The 27,576-nt window shown below is 44.8% G+C and overlaps 1 protein-coding gene across 42 annotated transcripts in view; it reads left to right on the top strand.

The window, feature by feature from the left end:
• The window catches only part of MADD (MAP kinase activating death domain), a 2,081,072-nt gene that overhangs the window by 721,673 nt on the left and 1,331,823 nt on the right, over positions 1 to 27,576 (top strand). For all 42 annotated transcript variants that reach the window (XM_069623145.1, XM_069623139.1, XM_069623144.1 and 39 more), the window contains one exon: positions 428 to 533. In XM_069623145.1, the coding sequence (XP_069479246.1) occupies positions 428 to 533 (106 nt within the window). The remainder of the gene's footprint in view (positions 1 to 427; positions 534 to 27,576) is intronic.

Genomic DNA, 27,576 nt, shown 5'->3' with positions numbered 1-27,576 from the left:
CTTGCAGAATGTGCTCTGCATGCCGTCACCCCTCTCCTAGCTCCTACTGCCATGTAGTGTCACATGGTCTCTGTTCTATCCCATGATGCTGTGTGCTTCTTGTATGTTGTGGGTCGCATTCATGCTTCTCTATAGAGATTAAAAGCTTTTCATTTTATTCTCATGGTATTCAGTCTTTGACCCATTTCCATCTTTTTCATTTGCCTTTCCTTGTTTGTTCCTTTTCCCCCGGTTACTGTTTCAGCTAGTGCGTGGCAATGCTTTTGATATCCACACTTTATTTGCAGAGTTATTTTGCTTCCCCTGTGTGGTCTAGAGTTTGTGGTTATTTGAAATGTTTTGGTGACACTTCTGTGATGGTTGCAGGTTGCCTCTTCTTCTGATGTGAGCTTTATTCTTTTATTCTCCAACCATTTCGAATTATCAGCAAGCAATAGACGAGCCCTTGTGGATCAAAAGTGTTCGGTCATTAAGCACAGTCCGACTGTGAAGAGGGAGTCTCCATCGCCACAGGGGAGAAACAACAATTCCAGGTAAGATGCTTTCCTTTGGTGTCTCACATTTGGCAGCAGCCCATGGACATCTTATAAAGTCAGTGATCAAATAAGCATTGAGGTTGAACTGCTCGTACCCCTAATTCGAATTGCTAGTAAGGGAGAACATGCAATGAATTGTACTCTTATCTACTAGACTGATTCCATGTTGCGGGAAATTAAGGATCAAAAAGCCATTATTGACACAGTGGTAGTGGGGAGAGCTCATGGATTGAATTGGATTGTCAACTGAGCACATTTCTCACCCATGCAGATAGGGGGCTTTTAGGAAGAAGCCTTGTTTTGAATGGCTTTTCCAGAATTACGTCTTTCACTACTAAACACATGCTTTACATTGAGACCCTGGGCATTACATGCTGTAAATGGAGATAGCGGGCATTACATTTCTCTTTTATGCCTTGAGGGTATTTCTCCATCCCGAGTCTAAGTGCTGATTGAAAAAGGGGGGGCTCCATTTTTCTTCCCTTGGATCATTCCATACAGAAAAGCTATGAAATAAATAGTAGCGTAAAAATAACAGTAAGGGCTAGCAGGAAAAAGGACCAATTGAGATATGCTATCTGTGCACATGTCCTTTTTTACACAGCTCTTCATTTATCCCCCACAACCATCAGTAAAACATGATGACAGAAAAAAAAGAAAAAAAACTCACATATTTTAATTGGAATGATTGAAGAAGAGGAAACCATATAAAAACAAGTGAAGAGTGGATCACAATTCACCGAACATTATGCAAAAGAAAATCTCTGGATAAAAACTAAACAGAATTCCGGCCATCTTTGAAGACATAATAGACTAATCTCAACAAAGAGAAGATTTAGATAAAAAACGAACATGTGAAAAGAAATCCATAATAATCCTTAATCAAATACAGACCAGATACTGCAAAAGCCCTCTATTAGATAATGCAAATACATTAGTGAAACGTTGTCCTGAGTTGCAAACTTTGAAACATGTCCTCCTAGTCAACCAATACTAACAGAATACAGAAGTAATTAACTGTAATATCTGTTGCAACAAAAAAAACCTCACTTTTAACCACACAGGTTGGTGAGCCTTGATTGGCAGAGCAGCAATACAGAGAGAAGACATTAAACAAATGAAGAGGACGCGCACCTGCAAAATGCTCATTGTTAAATAAAAAATGAGTTAATCAGCCCCATATCCAAGAGTGCAAAAGGGAAGAAAATTAATTGCTCTCCATTCATGGTACCAAACAGTACATTAGAGAACTATATTTCTTTAATTCACCTTAATAAAAAAGCAATGGATATTATCAATTACGAATTGTAGGTGACCCATGCTGAAATTAGAAGGATTTTAAGGGATGTGTTAAATGTATGGAATACTAAGCAAAGCAGAAGGCAGACTAGTAATAGAAACAAAGTGTTACGCTCACCTGGCTCCCACAGGGGCGTCGATCGGACCTGGACAGCTGCGACCTCCTCCAACGTTAAGCGTAGTGCAGAGATGACAGACTGGACTGGACCGCCTAATCTCGTCTGCGTGACCCGTAGAAATATTCTCCTGCAAGTGGAGAAAGGGATTTAGCCACCCGCGATTTTAGTAATAGCACCCCACTGTTCTCCCCACTAATCACTACCGATATTCACTTTCAGTAAGCTCACCTTATGTTTGTAAATGATGAGCTCTCCATCCTGCGTGGAATGCAGGGGCGCGTAGATACCAGTTACTTCACTGGTTTGAGGGCGTTGGAAGAGTTCCGGATGAGTATTGACTCCGAGGTTCCAGGCGAGAACCCGTAAGTATAAAGTTCAAATAGTTCAATATGTCCGATGTTCACTCTTGTACATTCCTTTTTTGTGTTGCAGCTGGATCCAAGGGAAGATTGTCTTGTGGCAGCTGATGGTGTTCAGGTAAGAGTCTGTATTACCCAACACTGTCCGGCAAAAGATGCGTGTGTTTAAATTGCTAGTTTCTCTCTCCTTACAGGTGCGGCGTAAGAAGTTGCGGTTTGTTACAGAATAATGCCTCCGGTTGTTAATCAGGTAAATCTATGGTGGAGAGGTTGTATTTGTTGGCTCTCTCGGCTCACCTTATGTTTCTTTTGTCCCCTAGATGGTGGAATTCGGCAGAGAAAATGATGGAGGCTGCGCCGGATCGGAAAATGCTGTGAGGACGGGTGAGTATGGCGCGGCGCTGCAGCTGGCGATGCGACGCTTGTAGAATAATGTCCTTTTCAAGTTCGAAGACGTGATGGATCCGGAATTCAGGTAAGGATTGAAATATCTGTTTTCTAACCTTTCCTTCTTCTTTCTTCTATTGCTAGGAGCTCTGGAATCGAGACGGGCGTGGCTGAAGACTGGATGCTGACTGCAGGCACGATGAGCGTTACGCTGCTGGATGCAGAATAACGCGAAGCATGTGCTGCTGTTCGGGCGTGGTTTAAATTGCCTCCAAAGTAGTTCCAGGTAAGAAGTCCCTAGAACCACACTGAGTAAAAAATAGTCTCTGTAGTAAAATAGTCCCATCCAGGCCTCACGTTGGCTTGGATTCATTTGCAGCATGGTCTGCATGAGGTAAGTAAAGTCTGAGCCTGGAGCCTATGGCGCCAGGACTGATTTCTATAATGAGCCTGGCGCCTAAGGCGCCAGGACTGAAACCAGACATCCCACAGCCGGGGCTGCTGGGGTTTTATTAAATACCTGCATGCCTGCTCCTGGGGCTGATGGGTTTGATCCGGATGTCCGGGGGTAGGCATCATGACACAAAGAACAAACGAGCCGAAGAATTAAAATCTGCCAGACCTGGCCTTACAAATGGAAAAAAGAAACTGCGTACTCTTTCTATCTGATTTAGAAAAACATACAGTAAATAGACACATCATTTCTTTAAAAAAATGATTCCCAATCTGACTGTCAATACATGCCTATCCTCTTGAAAGCAAAAAACGACCAGCAGTTAAGTTCGACAGCCACAAGATATGAATCTCTGCAAACAGGTCTTCAAACACCAACCCTTAAAGGCAGCTCTTTCTGGGCATCAGAGCAGCACTTCATGAATGTGTCACAGAGGTATTTGAGCTGGTTCTAGAAGGCAGCCTAACTAAAATTTTAAAAAGCAATGGAGTTCCACTAGCTACCAGCACTAGCCACTTTCACCCGTGATCAAGACGCCAGCTCCACTGATAACTAAATAACGCATCAACAAGCAAAGAAAAATTGCTGTAGGCCATCCCCAAAAGAATAAGGCAGATATAAAATTAACAACAAACAAACCAAAAAGAAACATTTTACAAATCGAAACCTTTAAGGAAAGGGCGAAAAATTGAACAATACTGAAAAGAGTGCTGGGAAATTCTATTTTATCATTCAAACATAAATACTGCAGAACAATAGTTAAAATAACTGACTATTTTGTATTGGACCTGGTTTAAAATGTAAGAAAGGTTTAAAGGTGTATTCTGTAATCTTAATAAGAAATCTCACTGCAGGAAATTGAAAGAATCAAAAAGGCAGGGGGACAATTTAACAAAAGTGATTGGGAGATGAAGGCTATTTGAGATGTATGTGTTATTATATCAATGAATTTACCCAGAACCGTCTTTTCCCTGTTCAAAGTTTAGTGGATTGGGTAAAATGCTGTTGGGGCACAAAAGGTTAAGGTTAATCTTTCAATACCCGATTGTTGGTGCCCTTCGATAACAAATGCTTGGTGAAATGTCCAAATGTTTTTGAAGACTCGGATCTGTGAGTAGAATGTTCCAATTTTCTGCTAGTGTACGCTTTATTTTCTTAGCTTCAGTACTATATGCTGTGATGAACTGAATCTTTGGTTCCGATGGCTTATTCTTAGGTTTATCAGTTAATAAAGATTCTCTTGGGATGTTATTTGCTTCATTGATAGCAGTTTTAATGTTATCTGATCCCTATCCTCTCTGTTTAAATTTAGAAATGTTTTTTTTTCAGGTTTTCTTGGTAGGTGAGCTGTGTACTGCAATTTCTTTTAATCCTTAATACCTCCCCATAAGGAATGTTGTAAATAGTATGTTTTGGGTGATGAGATGAATCATAGAGGAGACTGTTACCAGCTGATGGTTTGGTATATAGTTTGGATTGGATCTGGCCATCTTCCACAAACAATTCTAGATCCAAAAATTCAATATTTGTTGAACTGGCTGTTTTTGTAAATGATAGTTTGAATGTATTATTGTTCAAGTAAGTAACATAGATTATAAGTTGTTGAAGATCTCCTTCCCAAATCAACAAAATATCATCAATGAAGCGTCCCCAGAAACGTATATTTTTTGCAAAACTGGGGTGTTTCCAAGCATGTTGTAACTCAAACAGTCCCATAAGAAAGTTTGCATAGGATGGGGCAAATTTAGACCCCATACCGGTCCCCTGAAGTTGCTTGTACAAAGTATTGTCAAAAATAAAAATGTTGTGAAAAAGACAAAAACGTAACATTTCAATGATAAGTTTTGCTGTGAGAAGGAGACTGATCTTGTTTTTTAGAAATACAACGTACTTTCCAGACCTTTATTGTGCTTGATGCTGGTGTATAGTTGGACTACATCCAATGTGACAAATAAGTAGCTTTTGTCCCACGGTATTTGGTTCAGTTGTTGAATTATATGTTTGGAATCTTTAACAAAGGAGGAAAGGTTAACTGTCAATGGTTGGAGGTGGGTGTCAATATATTGTGAAATATTTTCTGTTAATGAACCAATTCCATTTATTATTGGTTGTAGAGCTGGAAAATCTTTATACGCTTTGTGTACTTTTGGCAAAATGTACATTGTTCCAAGTATAGTATTTTTGCAAAGTAGGCATTGATACTCTTTTTCAGTAAGAAGATTTTGATCAAATCATGTTTTGATTTTTTTCGTTCCATTCAAACTCTAAATTTGGTAAAGGGTTACTTGTTAATACTTCATAACAATCCTTCATGTTTAGGTGTTTCAAACCTTCCTTTATATAGGAAGGGCACCAACAATCAGGAATTTAATTAGCCCAAGTTTTTTGAGTCCGATTCCCAATGTGAAAAAAGTATTTTTTCAAACTTCAATCAGGGGAACCCATAAATGTGGACACTGCAAGTTATGTCCACTAATGCACCAAGGAAACAAAGAAATTAATCTACCGAATGGAAAAATAAAGCAAATTAACCAATTGATCAATTGCAACTCGACCTTTGTGATCTATGGAATCGAATGCATTTGCAAAAAACTTTACATTGGGAGCACAATTATCTACATATTATCAGTGAGCATCCACAGTTTGAGAGACAATTAATTAAAATGTACATTGAAAATAAAACTTCAGGTCAAATCTCTACCAGTGTGAAGATTACACTAAGGCAATGAGAAAATGAAAAAATTGTACTTTGGAAATAAAACATTAAGTCGAACCTTGACCAGTGTGAAAATAACACTAAGGTAATAAATTTGATTTGACTCACCACACAGAGTAAAAAAAGTAGTTATTTAACAAGTTAAAGAGTTGGCGCATTAGAGTGACAATTTCTCGCACATCACCCAATTAATGCAATTAGCTTGTGAAGTAGCCACACAAAGATATGCGAGGCACCCATGCTGACGACTTCAAGTTTTTCTTTTGGTAAAAACCAATCATTTCAACTACACAATTGATATCACCAAGGTTGTGCTTAGTTTGGTTACAAAATACAATTTTCCAATTAATCTTTCAGTACAGTAGTTCTTGGTTGTGATTTCGTGCTAGCTGTTTACTTGCTTTGCTGGTCTGAACTGTGGTGAGGGTTGCCTAGCAGTAGGTGGCTGCATGTGTCCCTAGAGAGTCTGTGAGTAACTGTTTCGAAGTGGTGACTGCATGACTGACAGCAGACTGCATCACTGAGTGGGAAAAGGGGGTGCTGGGGATGAAAATGTTTTTTTTCTGTGAGCGGAGAAGGGGACCAATGAAGGGAGAGAGCGGATCTATTTTAGGTAAATTGTGGATTAATCCATGTCCCTGGACTAAAGGGTTTCTCTTTTGAAATCTTTTGCTCCCCTCATTCTTATAAGATGTCTCCTAGAATGACGCATTCGATAACCTGAGTGGGGCTAGATCATGTGTTTAGGTGTAGATGACCTGTCGAAACCCGCAGGCCCTCCTAAAATGATTTGCTTGGAAACAAAAACATTGAAGACCACTCTGGAGGGAAGGAGAAAGTGGATAAAACAAAAACACCAGATTCTTGCTGTTTACCCTCACTCGCCTCTTCTGACTCTGGTGGGAATCTTAAAGACATGTACAAGTATCTTTAGTGGTTGCTTCTCTTGAGACCATCCCCAAAAACCTCTACACATGGTCCATAATACAAATTGAGTTACTAGTTAGCCTCTGCTGAAAGATGGTGGGCAATTGAAGTGTGTTCCTTAGGTTTTCCTTTCCATGAAAACAATTGATTTAGTAAATGGGGGTGTACCAAACTTTGCTTTGAGCAACGATTCGGCCACATTTCGGGTGAAAAATCTGCGGTTGAATAATTTCTGGCTGTTCAGCTCCACCCGACTACTTTGTCTTCTCATTTTAATGCAAAATAAAAACTCGAAGAGTGTTAGGGAGAATTCTCATTCCATGGCTAATTTCCCTTACCTAGCGAGTCCCTCAGCAGCTTTGCTGGATTCCTGGAGTAGATTTCTTTTCACTTGGTAAGAGAGTGCGCTTTTCCCCCACTCTTACTGGTATTTTGCTATGTGTTTTACCTGTTTTTGTGATTTTGGGCTCTGGAGTACATCACTTCAGTAGCCCCCTTCTTTGTATGTGTCACACAGCACCTTCAGTGCAGTGACACAGGGTTGTCGTTCAGACTTCCCACCGACTCCATTTCTGAGGTGACTACTGTCCCCCAGAAAAGGGTAAAGTTACCATTAACTTTACTTAGTCAAAAATAACCACAGATACAGTACACACCATCTTACATGGAGTGCTGGAAGGGTTAACTTTTAACTCTTTTTATCTGAACCTCCGAGAGCAGTATTTCGCTCTTTTAACATTTAGACATGGCTGGTGGCAGTGGTATCTACCCTAAATTTCTACCACGGTTATCTTATATAACCATGGTAATATTGTAGGCTATTGTGTTAGCCTCAAACTTAAACCCGCTTGACCAAATCCTTTTTCGTTTGGCTCCAGTGCGGTTTATTCGCCATTTCTTTTTGTTAAACTCCTTCTTGTGTTTTACTTTGCGCGGCAAACTAGGTTTGCCTTCTTTGTTCACTGTCTTTTGGCGGGCTTCTACCTAGAAGCCCTCAAGGCGCCTGGGTGTCTAGGTGGGCTGAATGTGAGGGAGGCTTGTAGTCACGCCCTGCACAGGGTATCCTAGGAATCCCAAATCACGCTTTGTCATGATTGGCCAGGGTGGTTGTCCGGGCTGGACAAACCCCCCTGCTGGGTGATTGACAGCCAGGCTGTGTGAATGGCGGTTTTTCGCATAAAAGGCAGCTCTCTTGGGCTGGAAGTCAGAGAGTCGCCACTGGAACTACAAGGAACCGACGAGAAGTGGAGGAGAGGTTGACTGCTGCAACTACCCCGTACTGGTGAAGCCCTGCTGCAGTCCTGAGCTATCTACCCTTCAACGACTGAGAGGAGATCCAGTCCGGAGTCTTCTTCCCTTGAGCCTGGTGGGGATAACCAGCTCATCTTCAGTCAGAGGTCGTCTTTGTGGTCGAAATCGCTGCACACTGCTGTAGTGGCCTGGATAGCCACCTGAGGACCCTCTCCTGTTTTTAAGGAGCGCACCTTTTATTCATTGCCGCTGCTGCCGGCCTCATCCCTGTGTGGTGCGGACCCCCTCATCGTCCTTCTTCGTGCTGAAGCTGCAGGAAAGCGTGGGCCTGCGGGAAACCAACAGGAACAACTGCCGTGGCACCAGCTTCATTCTTTGAGCAAGGTACTGTGTCCTGTTTGAGGAATTTTGGGTGAAATCCCTATTTCTCTACTTTAAGGCTTGCCCTTACTTTTCCCTCCTTCTTATAACTTTTGCTTCCGAACATTGACAATATCAAAGTACTCTTGGCAACGTTGAATCTTCAACTGTCTAACTGTGTGATCCTCGACAACAGGCAACCGGTGTCATTTGACTTTGGCTCCAGCCCTTTGACTCTTGAATTCCTGTCTGTGTGTTCTTCGATTCTGTCTGCCTCACTATCGTATTGCCTGTGATTTTTGCCCCCAACTCGCTCTGGGTATCTCGGGTGCTAAGTGTGTTTTTGCCCTGGTAGCATTTCTTACCACGGATACGCGTTTATCTAGTAGACCAAACTGTCAAAAGTGATCGCAATTGTATTCACGGTAACGTGTTCTGTTTTGTAACAACGGTCCATTCAAACACAGGGTACTTGCCTCGAATAGTACTGTACAAAGTGAATTGGTTAGTTGTAGTATATTTTACGTGTAGTTTTTGAATTAATAGAAGTGTTGTGTTGATAACAAATGGTTTAAAAAATAAATGTACTTATCTTTTTTTTACCTAAACCCTTGAGTCAGTGTTTGCTTGAGTCACAGTAATTGTGGTCCCTTTGTGTAATCTCTGCTACTGCTCATATACTCTTCGAGATAAGCCTGGCTGCTCTGCTACTGCTACTACTCTAACACAGTAGTACAGGCTTGTACCAAAGGTAAAACCTGTATTGCCACCTGTAGTCTTAATTGTGTGTAGTGGTCCCTAAGGGCACTGCACAGGATTCTGCCTAGCAGAGTACATTGCAAAAGGGAATAACATTAAATGATGTCTGATATAATATAAACCTAAGGTGCATATGTTTGTTATTGGAGATGAGTGATGAGGATGAGTAAGGGGTGAGCATGGTATGTTCCTATGGAAATGCTGTTATGGAAATCTGAATTCATAACAGTTAGTGGAGATTCTTTGGACTATAGAAAAGGAAATATGCTCCGTTGATGAGATTTGTATAAGGGGAGGATGTTTGGAAATCAGTAGACTTTTAAACAGGTGTGCTGATTTTTCTACATCAATAAATTCTGGAGACAAGTAATTTGCATGTCAGGCAATGCAAGATGACGCTGATATTTCCCAATTCATATTGCCCTGTTAAGAAAAACGTACTTGTTGGGAAATCTCTCAAATAACAAACGGCCAGTCTGCTCCAACAGGAAGTCTTTGAGAGAGGAAAGATCGTGATAGAGAGCACAGTAACCGCTAGTGTTGTCGGATGGAGTGTTGAAGAGGGAGAGACATTGTAAAAAAGCTATAGAGCCTTGCAACCTCTAGTGTGGTGCGAAAGAGGCTGGGTAAGTGGATGTGGACTGAGGGTTGGTGGAATTGAGCAACTGCCCAGCAAACAAGTTCTTTATTATCTTGTAGGGTTTAGGCATATTCATTCACATGTCAGACCTTCCTCTGTGCGATTACCGCTTCTCCAATCCTATCTGCTTCTCTGGGAGAGTCCGCTCCCATGTTTGGTTTATAGTGGAGGAAGTTCACTCTTTAAAAATATCAGGAGATGGGGTCCACTTAACTCACATGTACCCTCGACTTGTCTTGCATGAGCAGACCCACACCGTTTATACATTTCTAGAGAGGTTGTTCACTGCAACCTAGCCCTTTGCATTTATGAAGCCTCCCGCTTTGGGTAGCACTGATTTTGCACATGCAAAGTCCTTAGGTACATAGGTTTCCTAATTATTTTGTGAGTCTTTTCTTTTCTGGATTGAGTACATTAAATAAGGTTTAGATGTTTATTAAAATGCAGATAAATAAATGAAACATTGGAGGACATATTTAAAATGCTGGTTTCTTAAAAATAAAAAAATCTAGTTTGCAACATGATTTATTATATAAAACTATTTGACTTCAGACAAATTCTTGACAAACTATTTGGTATTCGGCTGAATACTAACTGTGCTATTCCCCTATTCCTAAACGGTGTATACGTATTCTGATTTTGTTTACTTTTTTACCCTAAATTTATTGATCTCTTACTATTAACTCTGTATTCTAATTCTATTCTACTTCCTAATACTTCTAAAACCTTTTCACTGTATTACCTCAGCATCTGGCACTGAATATTCAAAGGTCCACAGTGTTTCTACTTCTACTTACAGTTGAATATTCTAATCTTCCTCCCCAATTGGCGATCCTGTCTTGTTAATTTGTTTGTTGATTTCTTGCTGAGGAGTTTTGTGCGCGATCTTTGCTCTGCGAAGTACAGTGGTCTTTCGTTGTGCCCCCAGATCATATGCAACAGGTTTTCCCACTGTTAAGATGGATTTCTAGAATTTGGCCTGGTGGGCAGATTTTACGAGGCCACCCTAGTTGCAGTAAACCGGGAACTCTGCAAGGTTAGCCAAAACACGATCAAGGTGGACGTGGAGAGTAGCGAAGGCTATCCCCAGGAGAGTGTGAGTAGGGTCAGGGGCCCCCAATGAGACCACACAATTTAATACACAATAATTCAATTTAGACAGGAATGTATACAAGATATAAATATTCCAGGCATTTTAAACACCCTAGAAAATTAAACTAGCAGATAATATTGCACAATACTCAATGATTAACATATATACATTCACCGTAGTTTTTTAAAATGTTCATCAACACATGAGGTAAGTAAATTAATGCAATAAAGAATGAACCACGTCACAAGTAAATTCTCCTAACTTCAGCAGTCCATTCTTTTCAAGAAAATGCTACCAGGTTTGACTGCCAAAAGCCAGTGGAATTGCAGATTACGAATCAAAGGGATTGGTTCCCAATGTTATCCTATGGAGGACAGGGAGGCACAAATGCTTTGTGCTTACTTACCCCCCCCCTGAATTTTCCCAGATGGCTTGATGGGTCATCTGGGGGTGGCTGGATTTTGGATTTCCCGCAGTTGGTTCCAGTGAGAGGTGTCCAGGAGCTGCAGCTGGAAGGATTCTTCTGGTCGGGTCTAGATGCGATTAAGAAATGCAAGATTCTCCAGCATGGGGTTTGGCATGCATTCACATTCTCATGAATATTCCCTGTTAGGCTGGGAATCCTTGGTAAAAGAAAAACAGTTTCACTTTCACTTACAAACTGTATTTCTCCCATAAACCAATCACTGTCCTCTAGGTCATACTGCCCCCATCCAATGACAGTCCACTCCCTAAGCCCCTCCTCTGGCAGCCATCTTCAGATTTTTACTGCACACTTCAGTGTTGGGAGCCCTCGAGTTTGCTCTGTGAGCTACAGCTACGTTTTTACCGGAAAAAAGGTTCTATTTTTGTTCTGGAAGAGCCCATTTGCTCTTCTCTCCATCTGCCAACAGCGTTGATCTCTGGTCGGTGAAGTTAAATGCCCTTCAAGCGCAAAGATCGTTGAAGTTTCCACTACTGCCTGCATCCGGACCACGAGGAAGGACATTGCGAGATATGCCGTGGATTCTCCAAGAAGATCACAAAGGACAGGCACAGCAGACTAGCGACATGGCTGAATGCCAAGGCCCTCTGCCCCGTGCTCCGTGCAGGGGCATGCCTCACCCAAGGCCGCTCAGTCCGAGGAGCGGTCTTCTAAGTCCTGTGAGGGCGCCTCATCCGTGGGGGCCCAAGATAAGGCCAGGAAACGCAAGTCTGTGTCCATCGAGGTTGCCACAGAAGCGGGTCCCATGGCAGACAGCGTGCGATCGACATCACCTTCCACCTCCATTGCCAGCCGGAATCGAGCTCCTCCTCGAAGAGAAAGTCATCCAACCCGGCTAAACTGCGGGAGAATCCAGAGAAGCCACGGACGGAGGAGAGGAAGGCCGAACTGCCCAAGAAGGCCCAGGCGGCACAGGATAAGTCTTCGTCAACGATGGAGCTAGTGGCGGCTGCTCTCTTGAAAGCTAAGGGGGCTGACGCTGAGAAGGTGACCCCTATATCGGTGAAGGTATCCCTCCCTCCAAGGCGAGAGGCCGCTGTGGTGACTTTGACAGGGTCTGCAGGCACGCCAGATAACGGTACAATGCCTCAGAACCCAGTTCCAGCTCCTCAGGGTGGAAAAAGGGGCAGGGGCAAGGAGGCCCTGAAACAGTCCCAGGCCATGGCCCAATTCATGGAAATTTTGTCCACGGACGAGGACCTGGAGTCCTTACACATGGTCCACAAGGACGTGCAAGAGGAGGAGGATGGCGACGATGGTGCAGGGCATAGTGTTCCGAATGCGCCAGTTCCGCCGAGGGATGTCTCTCTGGACATCCTATCAAATCTCCACACCTTGGTGTCGGAGATCCAGAAGAGGATACCACAAGGGTTGTTTCCAACGGTCCCCCAGGCATCCGACCAACCACTGGCGAAGCAGAGGAAGCGCCATCCGATGCCCCCATTTCAGCCTCCACATCCGTGTTGAGCCGCGACAGCCTAGGACGTCCCCACCGGACGAGGTTCCATTCCAGCTTGTGCCCGAAGAAACAAGGAAGGAGGGTTTCCTGTACCAGAGGCGTGAGGCTAAGAGGAAGACAATCATGGCGATGCCCCTCCTGGATGACGTGTGGGAGAAGGGCCTGACCCTCTTGAAGAGCCCTTGCATGGCTCCAGCCAAGCGGGATAGGCTAGAGAAGAAGTACCGGGTACCGGAATCCGCACCCAAGTGCCTGAGGTCGCAACCATCGCTGGATTCAGTTGTTTTGGCAGCCGCGCGAAAACTGTAATCCAACCCATCTTTGTCAGTCCCTCCGGACAGCGAGGGTAAGAAGATGGACGCCATGGGGAGGAAAGTGATTTACACCGCTGCGTCCCCCATCAAGGCGATCCTAACCAGGTACGACAGGGAGCTGTGGTACAAGCTGGGTCTGATTTTTGGCGTTCCTCCCGGACAACAAGAGGATGCAGGCGATTGCCCTCTTCCAGGAGAGAGAGATGGCATCGGATCATGCTGGATGTTGCCGACATGGGGTTCCGGCAGATGGGGAACAGTGTCTGCCTTCGTCGCCAAGGCTGGCTGAAGGCCACGAATTTCAGCCAGGAAGTGCGAACAAAGGTACTGGACATGTCTTTCGACGGAGATAACCTTTTCGGGAAGGTTGTCGATGAGTCCCTACATGCCATCAAGGTGGATACAGAGACGGCCCGTTCCCGGGCAACCTCCAGCAGCACTGCTCTTCTTTTATTTGCTCCTTCAGAGGAAAGTCGGCAAGTCTTTGAAAGGTTTGTCCTCCTCGTCCTGTCAGCCTTCCAGATCCACGACCCAGGAAACTGAGGCCCTTCCCTGTCCAACGGTGGAAGAGGACATCGTCACCAGCAGGGCAGGTTGCCGGCGCGGAAGCAAGCCTGAACCGGGCAGGACATCTGGCCCCCACCCTTGCACCCCGGTGGGAGGCCGGCTGACTAGTTTCGTCAGCGAGTGAGAAAAGATCACCACCGACAGATGAGTGCAGGACAATCTTGCCCAAGGACATAACCTGGAGTTTCAGCACAGATGTCCGTGGATCCCTCCAGTGGCCTGTCAGGAGCAGCACATTCCTCAGCTCTTAGAGAAGGTACGGGCCATGCTACGAAAAGAGGCGATAGAGCTGGTTGCCCAGCGACTATATTCCAGATACTTTTTGGTCAGAAAAAGACAGGGGGCTGGAGACCCATTCTAGACATAAGACGTCTGAACAAGTACCTCAAGTCTCAGAAATTCCAGAAGGCCATGCTGCAACACATGCCTGGCAAACTGGAAAGAAAGCATTTCTTGACGTCGCTGGACCTGGAAGACGCCTGCTTCCACATACCCATTCACAGGAAGCACCGAAGGTTTCTGCGCTTCTTAGTGCATGTGCAGCACTACCAGTTCAAGGCCCTACCCTTCGGCTTGAAGTCGGCCCCCAGAGTGTTCTTGAAGTGCCTGGCACCAGTGGTGGCCCATCTGCGTCTGCTGGGGATACACATGTACCTGAACCTCGATGACTGGCTAATCCTGGCCCGCTCATGAGTGTTGGCCGTCGGACACACAGAGCTGGCCGTCAAGCTGCTGATGGATCTAGTATTCGCCATCAATTATCCAAAATCCTGCTTGACACGATCGCAAAACGCGCTGATCCTGGGAGCCAGACTCAATACGGTTTCCTGCTTGGCAACACCCTCGGAGGAGAGCATAGCGGCCATTCAGTGGAAAGTGCAGCAGCTGTTGTCGATGAAGACGGTGAAGACGGCCATGGTGCGGACCATCAAGTCGTTGTTCGGCATGATGTCGTCCTACATCTACCTCATCCAGCTCTGCAGGTTACAGAATAGACTTCTTCAGGAGATCCTGGATGCTCGCTAGATACAAGTGTCTAGAAACCATGCGGACAAGAACACTCTGGACGAGTACCATATGGTGATAAGATGGTGGTGCGCCCGCTCCAACGTCGCCCTGGGCACTGGGTTTCAGATCCCTCCGTTCCCGGAAACCGTCACCACGGACGCTTCCCTGGAAAGCTGGGGAGTCCACAGCGGGCATCTGCAACATCCTGGAGCTACGGGGAGTGTTCTGGGCCCTCAATTAATTCCTTCCGTCTCTGAAGGGCAGAGTGGTGAGGATCTTCACGGACAAAACCACCACAATGTTCTACATCGGGAAACAGGGGGGCACGCAATCTCCAGGGAGGCGCAAGACTTGTGGCGATGGCCCATCAGACAAGACTTGTTCTTCGTCCCCCTTCACCTAGCGGGAGTCAAGAAAACCATTGCAGACTCCTGCTACGAGTGGGAACTTCTGAAGGACCAGGTGAACCGCATCTTTGCCAAGTGGGGCAGGCCCTAGTTCGATCTGTTTGCGACAGCAGCAAACTCCAAATGCCAGAAGTTTGCCAGCAGATTCCACCAGCTGAGGAGCCTGGGGGACGCATTCTCCTTCCTGTGGGAAGGGATGTTTCGGTACGCGTTTCCTCCATTGCCTCGCCAGCTACGAGTCATCAACACACTCAGACCATGTCAGTGCAGGATGATAGTCATCCCCCCCGGCATGGCCGAGGCAGATTTGGTACCCAGACCCTCTCAGCCTGTCAGCGTCACCACTGGTCAAGCTACCATTGGTCCCGCATCTTCTCACCAGAGAAGGAGGCGCAATCCTGCATCACGAACCAGGATCACTCAACCTGAGGGCTTGGCTCCTGCAGCCCTAGAGTTTGGAAGATGAGTGGCCGGTGGGCTGCAGGGAGGTCCTCGCCAAGGCCAGGGCATCATCGACTTGTGCTACGGTCACAAGTGGAAGCGTTTTGCTATGTGGTGCCGGTCGCAGAAGATTAACCCTCTCAAGGTCCCAGCCCCGCAGATTCTTCCATATTGCTATCCTTGGCCAAGGCTGGACTGGCACACACCTCGATCAGAGTACATCTGGCGGCTATCGTCCACTACACCAGGTCTACAGGAAGGTCTTCACTTTGGTCTCATCGACTCGTCAAGGAGTTTTTCAAATGACTTTTTCGATTTTTCCTGCCGGTGAAGGCTCCTGCTCTGGCGTGGGAACTCAACGTGGTTCTGACGAGGCTCATGGGGGCTCCCATCGAGCTTATGCATCAGGCCCTCTCAAGTTCCTCTTGTGGAAAACTGCTTTCCTTGTGGCCATCACCTCCGCCAGGAGGGTGGGTGAGACACGGGTTCTATACAGCAAACCACCATACCTGACTTTCCACGAATTGAGGGTGGTGCTGCGGACGCACCCCTCTTTCATGCCCAAGGTTCCATTGGAATTTCACCTCAACAAACCTTTGTTCCCATTTTTTTTCCCCATAACTTTCGCCTCCAGCTGAGGGGCTTTGCACTTGCTGAACTTTGCTCGTGCCCTGAAGTACTACGTAGCGCGCACGAAGAAGAAACAGTCCTGTGAACCATGGGAAGGCTTTGTCCAAGGCTTTCATCACAAGGTAGCTCTCCGGCTGCATCATGCACTGTCATTCTTTGGTGAACCGACCGCTGCCCGGTCGTCTGAGAGCCCACTCCACCAGAGCGATCTCTGCGATGACAACGTTCCTGGCTGGTGTGCTCCTGCTAGACATCTACAGGGCTGCTACATGGACGTCTACGCACACCTTCACAAAGTACTACTGCATCAACAGCAGGGATTCCAGGGAGGAGTCCAGAGTCGACCAAGCAGTGCTATGCAATAGGTTCGCTTGAGGTGAGTCTGTTCCAGAGGTAGGGGTAAATTGCTTCTGTTGAACCTTGCCACCTCCTGTGGTTGTGTAATGTTGTACTGCTGCATATTAGTTATTTATGAGCATGTGAATCCATGCCAGACCCCATGCTGGAGAAGAAACAAGTTACTTACCTGTAACTATTGTTCTCCAGCATGGGTCTGGTATGGATTCACATGTGAACCCTCCCTCCAGCACCTCTGCGGCTCTTCGTGGTCATACTGCCACTTTACATGCTTTCCAAATCTGGAGATGGCTGCCAGAGGAGGAGCTTTGGGAGAGGACGGTCATTGGCTGGGGGCAGTATGACCCAGAGGACAGTGATTGGTTTATGGGAGAAATACAGTTTGTAAGTATTCAGTATTCAGTATTCAGGAGCATGTGAATCCATGCCAGACCCATGCTGGAGAACAATAGTTTGATAAGTAACTTGTTCCTTCACCAATGCAGGCCTTTTTAGGACACTTCACAAGATGAGCGAAGGCGCGTTCCAGCGCAGTCCACCACACAGACGACAGCAGACGTCCTTCCAGTCATGGTTGAAGATGCTTCTCTAGGAAAGGGTGCCTTGAGGGTGGAATGGTAAAATTCTGAGGGAAGACGACTTGTACCACAACTGGCGACTATCAAAGTTCTGGTGCAACCACGGAACTGCACCGCTTCTGGCGAGGTAGCCCACAAAAGAGCTGAGCAGTTCACTGGGTGGTCCAGGAACACTTCCGAAGGGTCAGGATTGCTTGATCCTTGAGAAGGCATTGAGACTAGTTGGTCCCACTAGTCCAAGGGCTGAAGCACCGCCCAGGGTCTTCGGAGATCGGGTAGTCCAAAAGGGCATCACCGGGTGAGATGCCAAAAGGGATGCCAGGCTTCTTCAGGAGTCTTGTTCGGATCGTCTGTTGGCTGTTCGTCTGAGGGATTCTTGGCTCCAACGCTGATCTTAAGAAATGGCATCAGGGTGCCTCTTTCTATCCAAAATCTAGCCTGGAAGCAAGTCCAAGCCCACCAATGGTAAGGATCTGCACTATTCAAACAGCCAGTAGTTGTCCAGTCAGGGACAACTATTGGTTTCACTCATGCTCCACGCCTAGACTCTCTGGCTCCATTGATGTGTAATGGGGCCAGACAGTCCCACCTTCGTCCTGGGCCACACACTCACAAAGGCAGCATTAGTCCGTAAAAGCAACAGCTTTTCTGGGCATGTGCATGACCTTATAAGAACAACCAAAAATCTTGTGGCACGGCCATAAAATTGAATGTACACACTAAAAATAATGCAAACATTGTCAACATGTATCTACTGCCACCAGCTTGTCTTTAGGCACATATAAATGTTGCCAAAAATCCCAAGTGTAAAAAGCTAGGGTGATACCAAAGTATTCCCATTGCACTGTTTTGTAAGATGCTGTGTGCATTGTTAAAAAGTCACAAAAGGTAAAAGGCTAAAAGGGAAACATAGTTTCCCAGTAGGTCCATTTCCCCATAAAAAATTCGCGGAAGGGAAGGGAAGGGAAAGGAAGGGAAGTGAAGTTTCCCTTCAAAAAGTGAGAAAATATTAAAAAAACAAAGCAAAAAGATTGGGGATCCATGAAAACTATGGAGGGAAAGTTGCCAAGTGAAATCTTTCCTAACACATGTTTTACTTCTCTGACACGCACAAGGCTTCATAGAATGCTTTGCTTTACAGCCACTCATCCCCCTGCCAACGAGCTGAATTGTGCGCCTTCCAATCCTCTCCAGTACCAGCAAAGGTGCTCTCACACAGTAGATAGGAGTAAACTTTTTCTTGCGTGTGCACCATAAGATTGAAAGCCACTGGCTCAGGAGGGAATGCTGACATGCTGATATTAAGTGAAAATGCTTCTCTGTTATGCTGACGGAAACCCAGAAGGGTGCTCCCAATGTTCTGAGATCCCAAAAGAGGGGTTACTCAAACTGCAGTGTTTTGGCTGTTGTAGACCTTTACGGTTTGTTTATTCATTTTGCAGGGCGCACCGGACCCGTAGGTAACTGGGCGCAACCGAGTACAAGATAAAAGGATATTTCAAGCTTAGTTACATAATGAGGAGGTATACATACAATGTTCCATATACATTTGACACATTTGGTGAGGGATTGTGCGTAGGTACATATCTATGATAGGAGACAAACAAGGATAACCGGAGAAGGTGGCTGGCAGAGGCCCAGCGCAGGTTGCGGAGCTAGCTGGTGCGAAAAGGATTAGTTAGTCATGGAGGTCGTTGGATCAGAGCCATTCAAGAGTGTTTCGCCTAAAGCTGTGATAGGATTGATTAGTTCTGAGGTTGAGTGGGAGTGCATTCTAATACTGGGCTGCTTTCACTGGGAATCTACTTCCACCTGCTCTTTTTAGCCTACATCTTGGTATCTGTAGGCAGTAGGAGTTGGCAGCTCTAGTGGGGTGGGTTGAGGTTTTTCTGATTATTCTCTCCGCAAGGTAAGCAGGAGCTGCATTGTTATGGCACTTAAAAGTTAGCGATGCTGTTTTAAGTGCAATCCTGTCACTGATTTTTAGCCAGTGGTGTTCTCTTCTCATGTTGGAAACGTGTTCTCTAGAGGGTAGATTCAGGGCTGTTCTCAGGGCGTTATTTTGGGGTATCTGAATTTTGTCAATAACGTATTTGTTGGCTCCCAAGTACAAGGCATTGCAGTAGTCTAATTTAGAGAGTATTGGGGCATTGGCGAGGATGATACAGCTAGCTTGTGTTAGGAAAGCTCAGTATGACCTAATAAGCTTGCACGTATAGGCTGTGGAGTATGCTAGCGAATTTGCCTGTTTTTTCAGTGACAAGGTGGAATCCAGGTAGAAACCTAGTGTTTTCACTTTTTTGGCTACTGTAATTATGTTTCCATCAATGTTAAAAGCAGAGTAGTTGGGATTGAGTTTATTCATGTTAGCAGTGGAGCCGAGGAGCAGGATCTCTGTTTTGTCGTCATTCAGGCAGAGGCCATGGGTTGCCATCCATGCCTGAATGGTGAGGTATTTTTCATTTACCAAGTTGCCCGAAAGGGGAATAAGGATCTGGATGTCATCTGCATAATTAGTGTAGGTGAAACCCAGTCTGTCCAATTTGTCAAATAAGGGCTTAGTAAATATATTATACATAGTTGGTGAGACGCAATAACCTTGGGGAATACTGCATCATGTTATGATAGTGTCCGCTGAAGCCGATGTGGAGAAAATTCATTGTTCTATTGTCCAGGAATGATTGGACCCAGGCTATGGCTTCACTTGACAAGTGGGCAGCCGATGCTAGGTGTTCACACAGGACTGCATGATCCACCAGGTCAAAGGCCGCCGACAGGTCAAGGAGGAGCAGCATGGTAGTGTTTCCCTTGTCATTGAGCTCGTCCATGTGTGTCTTTAGATCAATTAAGGCCGTCTCTGTACCATGTTGTGGTCGAAATCCGGATTGGCGGGAGCCTAGAAGTTGGTTAGTTTCAAGGTAATATTGGATCTGTAGTTGGGCTACTCATTCTATTATCTTGAGTAGGAAGGGTACCGTAGTAATAGGTCTGTAGTTGGTGGGGATAGGTGGGTCTAATGTTTCTTGAGTAAGGGTAAAACCCATGACTCTTTTAGGTTGCTTGGGACAGTGTTGGTGGAGAAGGAGGCGTTGATTAGTTTGGTGATGAAGGGGGCTAGATCCCTTGCAGCATCCTTAATTAGTTGGGCAGGGCAGTTGTCGCCCTTGCAGTTGGATGGCTTCAGGGATGTAATGATTTTTATAGTTTCTTGGATGGAGATTTTGGTGAATTTGAAGGGGGCTAGCCTGGCGTGCTTTTGGTTGGGTTGGTAGAGGTGTCTAGCTAGGTGTTAGTCTTTTTTTTTGGCAATTTTAAGTGGAGTGTTATTCTATTGGCAAGGGCATTTTGGATGCCAGTGAACCATTGTTTGTCGTTAGGTATGTTGTCGAGGGGAGGTTTTGGGGATTCCAGTTCCCTATGAATGGTGAATAGTTCCTTGGAATTGGAACTGGCGTTGGAAATTCTCTCATTGAAGAGGCCTTTTTTGGTTCGTAAGATTTCTTTTTTGTAGTTGTTGGCAAAGTGTTTTAGTTGCAGTTTATTTTCGTCTGAAGGGGAGTGTTGCCATATGGATTCTAATTTCCTTTTTTGTAGTCTTAGTTCTTTAAGGTGGGGGGTAAACCAGGCCTTAAGGTGTGCCTGTTAACTCTTGTGTAACTTAAAGGGTACAATGGTGTCCAGAGCTTTGGTCATGGTATTGTTGTAAGTCTCCACAAGAAGATCAGGCTCTGAATTGTTTGGGAGAGCATTGATTGTCAGGAGGAGGAGGGGCAGGAGGTTGTCAGGTGTGATGTTTTTTTTTTAGCTCTGGTAGGAAGGGGAGATGCCAAAACTTTACCTTTGGTGATCTGTTTATCTAGGTTTAACGAAAAATAGATTAGGTGTCGGCCTGTCCATTGTAGAAAGGTGATTTTGGTAATGGTAGTGTTGCAGTTCAAAGTGGCAACCCAATCATGGGTCCTTCCTTTGTCATGCGTTGGAGTAAGGACTTTTTGTGTTAGGCCATGTTCAGCAAGCATGGTTGCTATATTATGGGCTTGTTTGTCCTCAATGTCGTTAAGGCTTAGATTGAAATCACCTAATATTAGAAGTTGTGAGGAGTCTTTAGTGTTGTTGGCTATGAGACTGGAAAGATCCTCCTCAAATGTGCCGATGGGGCCTGGTGGCCTATATATTACATAGATTGATAAGGTGCGACAGTGAGAGATGGGCAATTTGGCGGTGAGTAGTTTGCATGATTTGAGAGAGGGTAGAGTTAGCTGTTTTAGAGCAAGGTTAGTTTTAGCTATGATTGCTAGTCTGCCTCCTCTACCATTGGGTCTGTCCATTCTAATTAGGTGGTAGTCGTCCGGTATGGCTAGGGAGAGCGCTGGACCAGCTGCTTCATCTATGCCACATTAATTAAATGATTGCTCAGGTACTCAACAAACTGAACCCGGTAAAGTAATGTCACACAAAGACTCAAATGGGTCTAGAGAATTACAAATGGTCTGAAAATGTTCTCTTAGTGAGGGTCGAAGAGAGAGCCTCCCAAAATGTGACTTGCTGGCAGAAAAGATGTGTTGAAGGGTAGTTTAGAATACCTTCTAAGACTTCATTCTGCCTCACTGGAGAGTAGCAAATTAATCTGCTTCTCGGTACGTCCTTCCATCTTGAAAAAGGGACCTGCTTTACCTAGAGGAAACCGTTTAAGGGAAGTGGCAAATTCACGTGATCTAATTCCAAAGCACAGTAGACTCCTACAGACTGTAGTCTGTTACCTGCTTCCCTAAAACCTCTGATAACACCCAGAAGAGAAACATTTGCCCACCTTATGAATCACAATAGCCTTCCTTGGAATCTTGTTCGACCTTGTGAATCTGGCAAAAGCAGCCAGTAAGAGCTTTGATACCTTTTTATTCTTTTTTTCTCTCCAATATATCTTTTATTGAAATTTCAATGAACAGTGCCAAATGTAATATTAACCAAGATCTCTGCTGTAATATCATCGGAATCTCATTTTACATTTTCATAAAACTTGAAACCCCCGCCCCCCAAGGATTTAAAATTACCGTCAAATTATATAAATAATAAGAATTATTGGTTCTTCCATATGGCTTGAGCAAGGTTTCTAGAAGCCAGTCATTACACCATCCTTTACAACTCTCTCTCAGTCCCTTCTCCAAAACTTCAGATTGTGATCGGAAGAACATCTGTTCCCTGTCCTGCACAAAGTCAAAGAATGGGGCCCATGTGCGGGACAATCGTGTCATATTTCCTGTTGTGTGTGCGTGTGCAGTCAGTTTCTCCATTGCGACGATATCCCAAACCTTGCCCCACCAATATTAACAACCCCTCTTTTGTTTTCCAAAATCGTGCTCGATTGAGTTTTGCTGCCAGTAGCATCTGGGTTATTAGGTCTGCCCTATGTGGGTACGCCCCATCCTCCGGTACTTGACCCAGGTGCATGACTTTGGGGCACAACGGGAGCGACGCCCCAGTGATGTCCTTTATTCTTGACTTCATTTCCTGCCAATAGGTTTGTATCACTGGGCATTTCCGCCACATATGGAAAAAGTCCCCCAATTGACCACATCCGTGCCAGCAGCAATCCGGGTAGTCTGGTGCTGTTGCATGGAGTCGTTGCGTTGTCATGTACCACCTAAAACAGAGTTTGACAGCACATTTCTTCTACCCTGTACACGTGGAGCTTCTATTAGTCCGAGCCCATTTATTTATTTTTATTTTACAGGGGTCCAGTGTAATTTCCGCACCTACATCCTCCTCCCACCGTTTCATATATGGGAGCTTATCCTCCGGTTGGGCTTTGTCTAGTAAGCGATAACAGCGGGTAATCCTGTGGGTGCTTTGCCCCTCAGTGAGCTGAAGTTCAATTCCTTTAGAGGGCGTGTACCCGCTTGCCTTACTCTGTGATCGGAGACCCAATGCTTGATTTGACAATACCAGAAGCGTTCCGGTTCAAGAAGTGTACATTTGGTTTTGCATTCCAGAAATGTGAGGGGCAGGCCGTCTTTAGATAGATCTTTAAGTCTTAGTGGCCCCAGGGATTCCCAGTAGATGAATGATTCTTTCGTCATGCCTGGTGAGAACTCAGAGTTCTGTAATGCCGGTGTTAGTGGTTCTAGGTCTGTTTTGATTCCCAAGCGTGTACAGGCATTATCACAGGTAGTGAGAGACGTTCTTGTGGGTTCAAGCAGGCCAGCCCTGGCATGTCTTGTTAGAAAGGGCAGGTGGGCTAGAGGAACATCACTCCGGTCCTGCTCCATCCCCTTCCACTTTGGGTTATTCTCCTCTATGCCCAGACCAGCATTCGTGCGATCTGTGCTGCTTGGTAGTACCCGTGCAGTGAAGGGACTCCCATTCCCCCTAATTCTTTCGCTCTCAGGAGCATTTGTCACGGAATTCTAGGACGTCTCCCTTTCCAAATGTACTGCTCGATTGCCCTTTGTAGATCTGTCAACTCCTTGTCGGAAATAATAATCAGGAAGGCATGAAAAGTGTAAAAGAGCCTGGGTAAGGTTGCCATTTTGACTGTAGTCACCCTCCCTTGCCAAGATATTTCTTGGGTTCCCATCTTTTCAAGATGGATTTTGTTTCCGTCCATAGCTGTGGGATATTGGCCCACTGGAGAGCCCTATATGTATTAGTGATATGTACCCCAGGGAGGACTCCAGAGTCGGCCAATCATTGCTACGCAACCTGTTTGCTTGAGCTGAGATTGTTCCGGAGGTAAGAATGAATTGCTTCTTTTGAGCCTTGCCACCTCCTGTGGTTGTGTAATGTTGTGTAATGTGGCTATGTATTCGTTATTCATGAGCATGTGAATCCATGACAGACCCCATGCTGGAGAAGGTTTAAGTTACTTACCTGTAACTATTGTTCTCCAGCATGGGTCTGGCATGGATTCACATGCAAACCCTCCCCTGCCCTCTGTGGCTCTTTTTGGGTCCTGCTCCTACTTTGCGTGTACCACCAAATCTGACAATGGCCACCAGCGGTGCAGCTAAGGAGGACGAGTGTCATTGGTTGGGGCAGTATGGCCCAACATGACAGCAATAGGCTATACAAGTAACAATGCCATTGTTAAGCTTAAAACTAAACTGCTTTATTTTACTGAGGATTCCCAGCCTGACGATGGGGAATATTCATAGCATGTGAATCCATGTAAGACCCATGCTGGAAAACAAGAGTTACAGGTAAGTAACTTGTTCCTGCTCTTCTCCTCCACAGGGCCTCTTCTTCGTATCAGTCAATGGGAATTCCTTAGTTAAAGGAATATTCACAGTTTCCAGTTGACAGTAACACATATTGATATTATTTTCACATAAATCTTTATAAGATACATCTGAAGAGGTATTGTTGCTAGGTTCTCTAGGGAGTTCCTCGTCGGAACGGGATTACTTGTCCACAAAGATGGACTCTCCCCGGTGTGGTTCCACTTGCCTCTACTCCTAGGGGAGGGTATTCTGGAGAGAGCTCTCCTCCCTAGCCTAACAGGGGGGAGGGTGTGCTCTACTTTGGCGAGAATGGGTGAGTCCACGGAGCTGGAGAAGCATGGTGAAACAGTGTTGCAGGTCTGCTACAATTTAAAGCGATTTGGGTCAAGACGATGATCATCATTGGAATGCAATGTACCGTGAACAGTCGCCCGTTTAAGGCGGTGAGAAAGCTAAATGGGGCCAGACTCATGCAAGCACTTGTAAGAGCCAGTATCTTGTGAGATATACGTGCCTTGACAGGCAGCCTTGGTCACGGCTCGCACAGCATCATTCTGATTAACCTACCTACATGTTGGCTTTGTCATTACTTAGTTCTTCACCTTACATGCTTCCAACTCTTTGGAACATGTACTTACATAGGACTTGTGACTCTTAGTGGCACAGGCATACTTTTGGACTTCACAATTGATGGGGGGCCTTATTTTATAAGGCAGGGTAAACTGTAATCATTGCTTATCTTAATTTTACATTGTTTTTGTACTACCACAACTGTTTTTTTGCTGACTTTAATACTTCCGGTTTTCATGTTTCATTTCTAAATCACTTCTGTTTTAAAACTAAGTGTGGGTGATCTCTGGTGAGATCACCAACTGTGAATGTATATGTGTTTATAGTATTGGTTTAGTAATAGTACTTACCTGTTATTTTCATTTCTTAATTGTGTTCAGGCCTAATAATGTATTTTTATTCTTACTGTCTTATTTGATTTTAGTGTTCTGTTTCTTGCATTGTACTGCTACCATATTAATTTCTAAGCCTTACTGCTCAGTTACACTACCTTGAATGAGTTTGCCATGACCCACTACCTTTTCCCTCTTCACTAAAATAGGGTGACCCCACAGAACGCCCCCCCCCCATGTTTTTGAAAATCCACCTTAAAACTGTTCCAGTAGAGCAATTTGAAAAATCAGGTCGCTTGACAATTCTGTATTGGCAGAAGGAATTACAGCCATCCTTAAATGGTGTGAACTATAGTGCATCTCTCTTACCAATTGTTTTATAATAGGCATTTTCTTTTTTTAGTACAAATTTTTTTATTAGTAGTTCTTATATAGCGCTACTCGACCGTCGGCCTCAAAGCGCACAGAAAACCGGGGCAAGACGTACAACACAATGGGCAGGAGGAATACAGAAGTCATTTTCTTAGTGGCTCTGAGCGGAAATTAGCCACAGGTCTTTAATGCAGGGTGGGTTTTGAGATTTTTCTAAAATTCCAGGCATGACTTAGCATGCCTGAGTTCAAACAGAAGAGTGTTCTGTTGAAGGAAGCCTGTACATCAAAGGTAATACCACCAAAGGTTTTTATATGAAACCTAGGTTGAGTACGTTTTAGTGGTTCAAAAGACTGCAAGTTGTGACCGACTGGGAGGGCGGTGATGCGGTCCATGAAGTATTTTATTTTAATTTTATTTTATTACATTAATCACTCGCCCAGACCCTTAGGTCTCGTTGTGAACACATTTATAGGTCAGGGACAGGCGCTTGTATTTGATACATTGTTTAATAGAAAGCCAGTGCAGATTGCGTCTGGCATCTGTAACGTGTTCCCTGCAAGAGAGAGAGCCCATAGACAGCTCTAACAGCTTCATTCTGTGCAACCTGCAGAGACTGAAAATGTGCCTTGGATGTCCCCACCAACAAGCTATTGCAATAATCGAGACGAGAATTGACTAGAGCAGTGGCTAGGAGAGATAATAATAATAAATAATAATAATAATCAGTTCTTTAAAGAGATATATGGGTGGATATGATTCAGGAGTTTAGAGACATATCCGCAAGAGGCCCGTACAGATGCAACATGAGGTTTCATAGATAGTTCTGCGTCGAGAACCACGCCCAATGTTTTTACCTTACTAGAAACATGGATTTGATTACCAGCTATAGTAAAGGTCTAGTATTCCTTAGGCAATTTTAAAAATTTCTGACCTGATGCTAAGATCAGGAGTTATGTTTTTTCTGGGTTGGAGTACAAGAGAATTCATTATCATCCTATCTTGAATGCATTATATATGCGATTAATGGTGTCTCAGTCCATGCTACAGCATCCCGATAACTCAAGGATTATTTGAGTATCATCTGCATAATTCGTCAGCTGGACACCAAGGCCGTCCAGCAGGATGAGCAGTGACCTAATGTAAACATTAAACAAGAGGGGGGAAATGCATGACTTCTGTGGGACACCGCATGTGGTAATTGTGGGCACCGAACTGGCCTTCTGAACTGCCACTCTAGCGCTCCTGGGACCAAGGAAAGACAGGATCCACTGAGCAGCCATATGGGAGCATTGTGCCTGATCACTTAACCTGGTGATCAACAAAGAGTGATCAACCAGGTCAAAAGCTGCGGAAACGTCTAAAACAAGAGAGGAGCGGGTTTTCCTTTGTCAGTGAAATTGGTAATGTTGGATTTCAGATCAGTCAATGCTGTTTCTGTCCCGTGCATGTGCCTAAAACCTGATTGCCACTGGTTCAAGATACTGTTTTTTTCAATAATATTCCAGAGTTGTGTATAAGTGACACGATCAAGAAGCAAAGGCATGTTGATAATAGGCCGGTAATAAATCAGTATATTGGGATCCAGGCTGTTTTTCTTGAGGAGAGGGGTGATCCATGACTCCTTTAGGATCATAGGGATCATAGATTCAGCAAAGGATAAATTAACTAATGAAGTAACCCACGGAGCAAGAGTATCAATGCAAGCTTTAAATATGGACGAGGGAATGCTATCTCCTAAACAAGATGTGGCTTTCATCCCGGTCACTAGTTTGCATATCTCTGTTTACGTACAAGGTCGAAATTGAAAGGTCCCATGATGTTGAGTGGGAGTGGGGGAGACCTTGAGCTGAGGGGACAGGGAGAGCAGATGCTCTTTTTACTTGACTTTAACTGTTGAGCTGATATAGATTGCTGATGAACCAACATTTTCGATTTTA

Source organism: Ambystoma mexicanum, chromosome 11 (genome assembly GCF_040938575.1).
Source record: "Ambystoma mexicanum isolate Mex_15411 chromosome 11, UKY_AmexF1_1, whole genome shotgun sequence".
In the NCBI taxonomy this organism is placed as follows: Eukaryota; Metazoa; Chordata; class Amphibia; order Caudata; family Ambystomatidae; genus Ambystoma; species Ambystoma mexicanum.
Note: the sequence above shows the minus strand (reverse complement) of the source record. Positions and strands in the feature narration are given on the sequence as shown.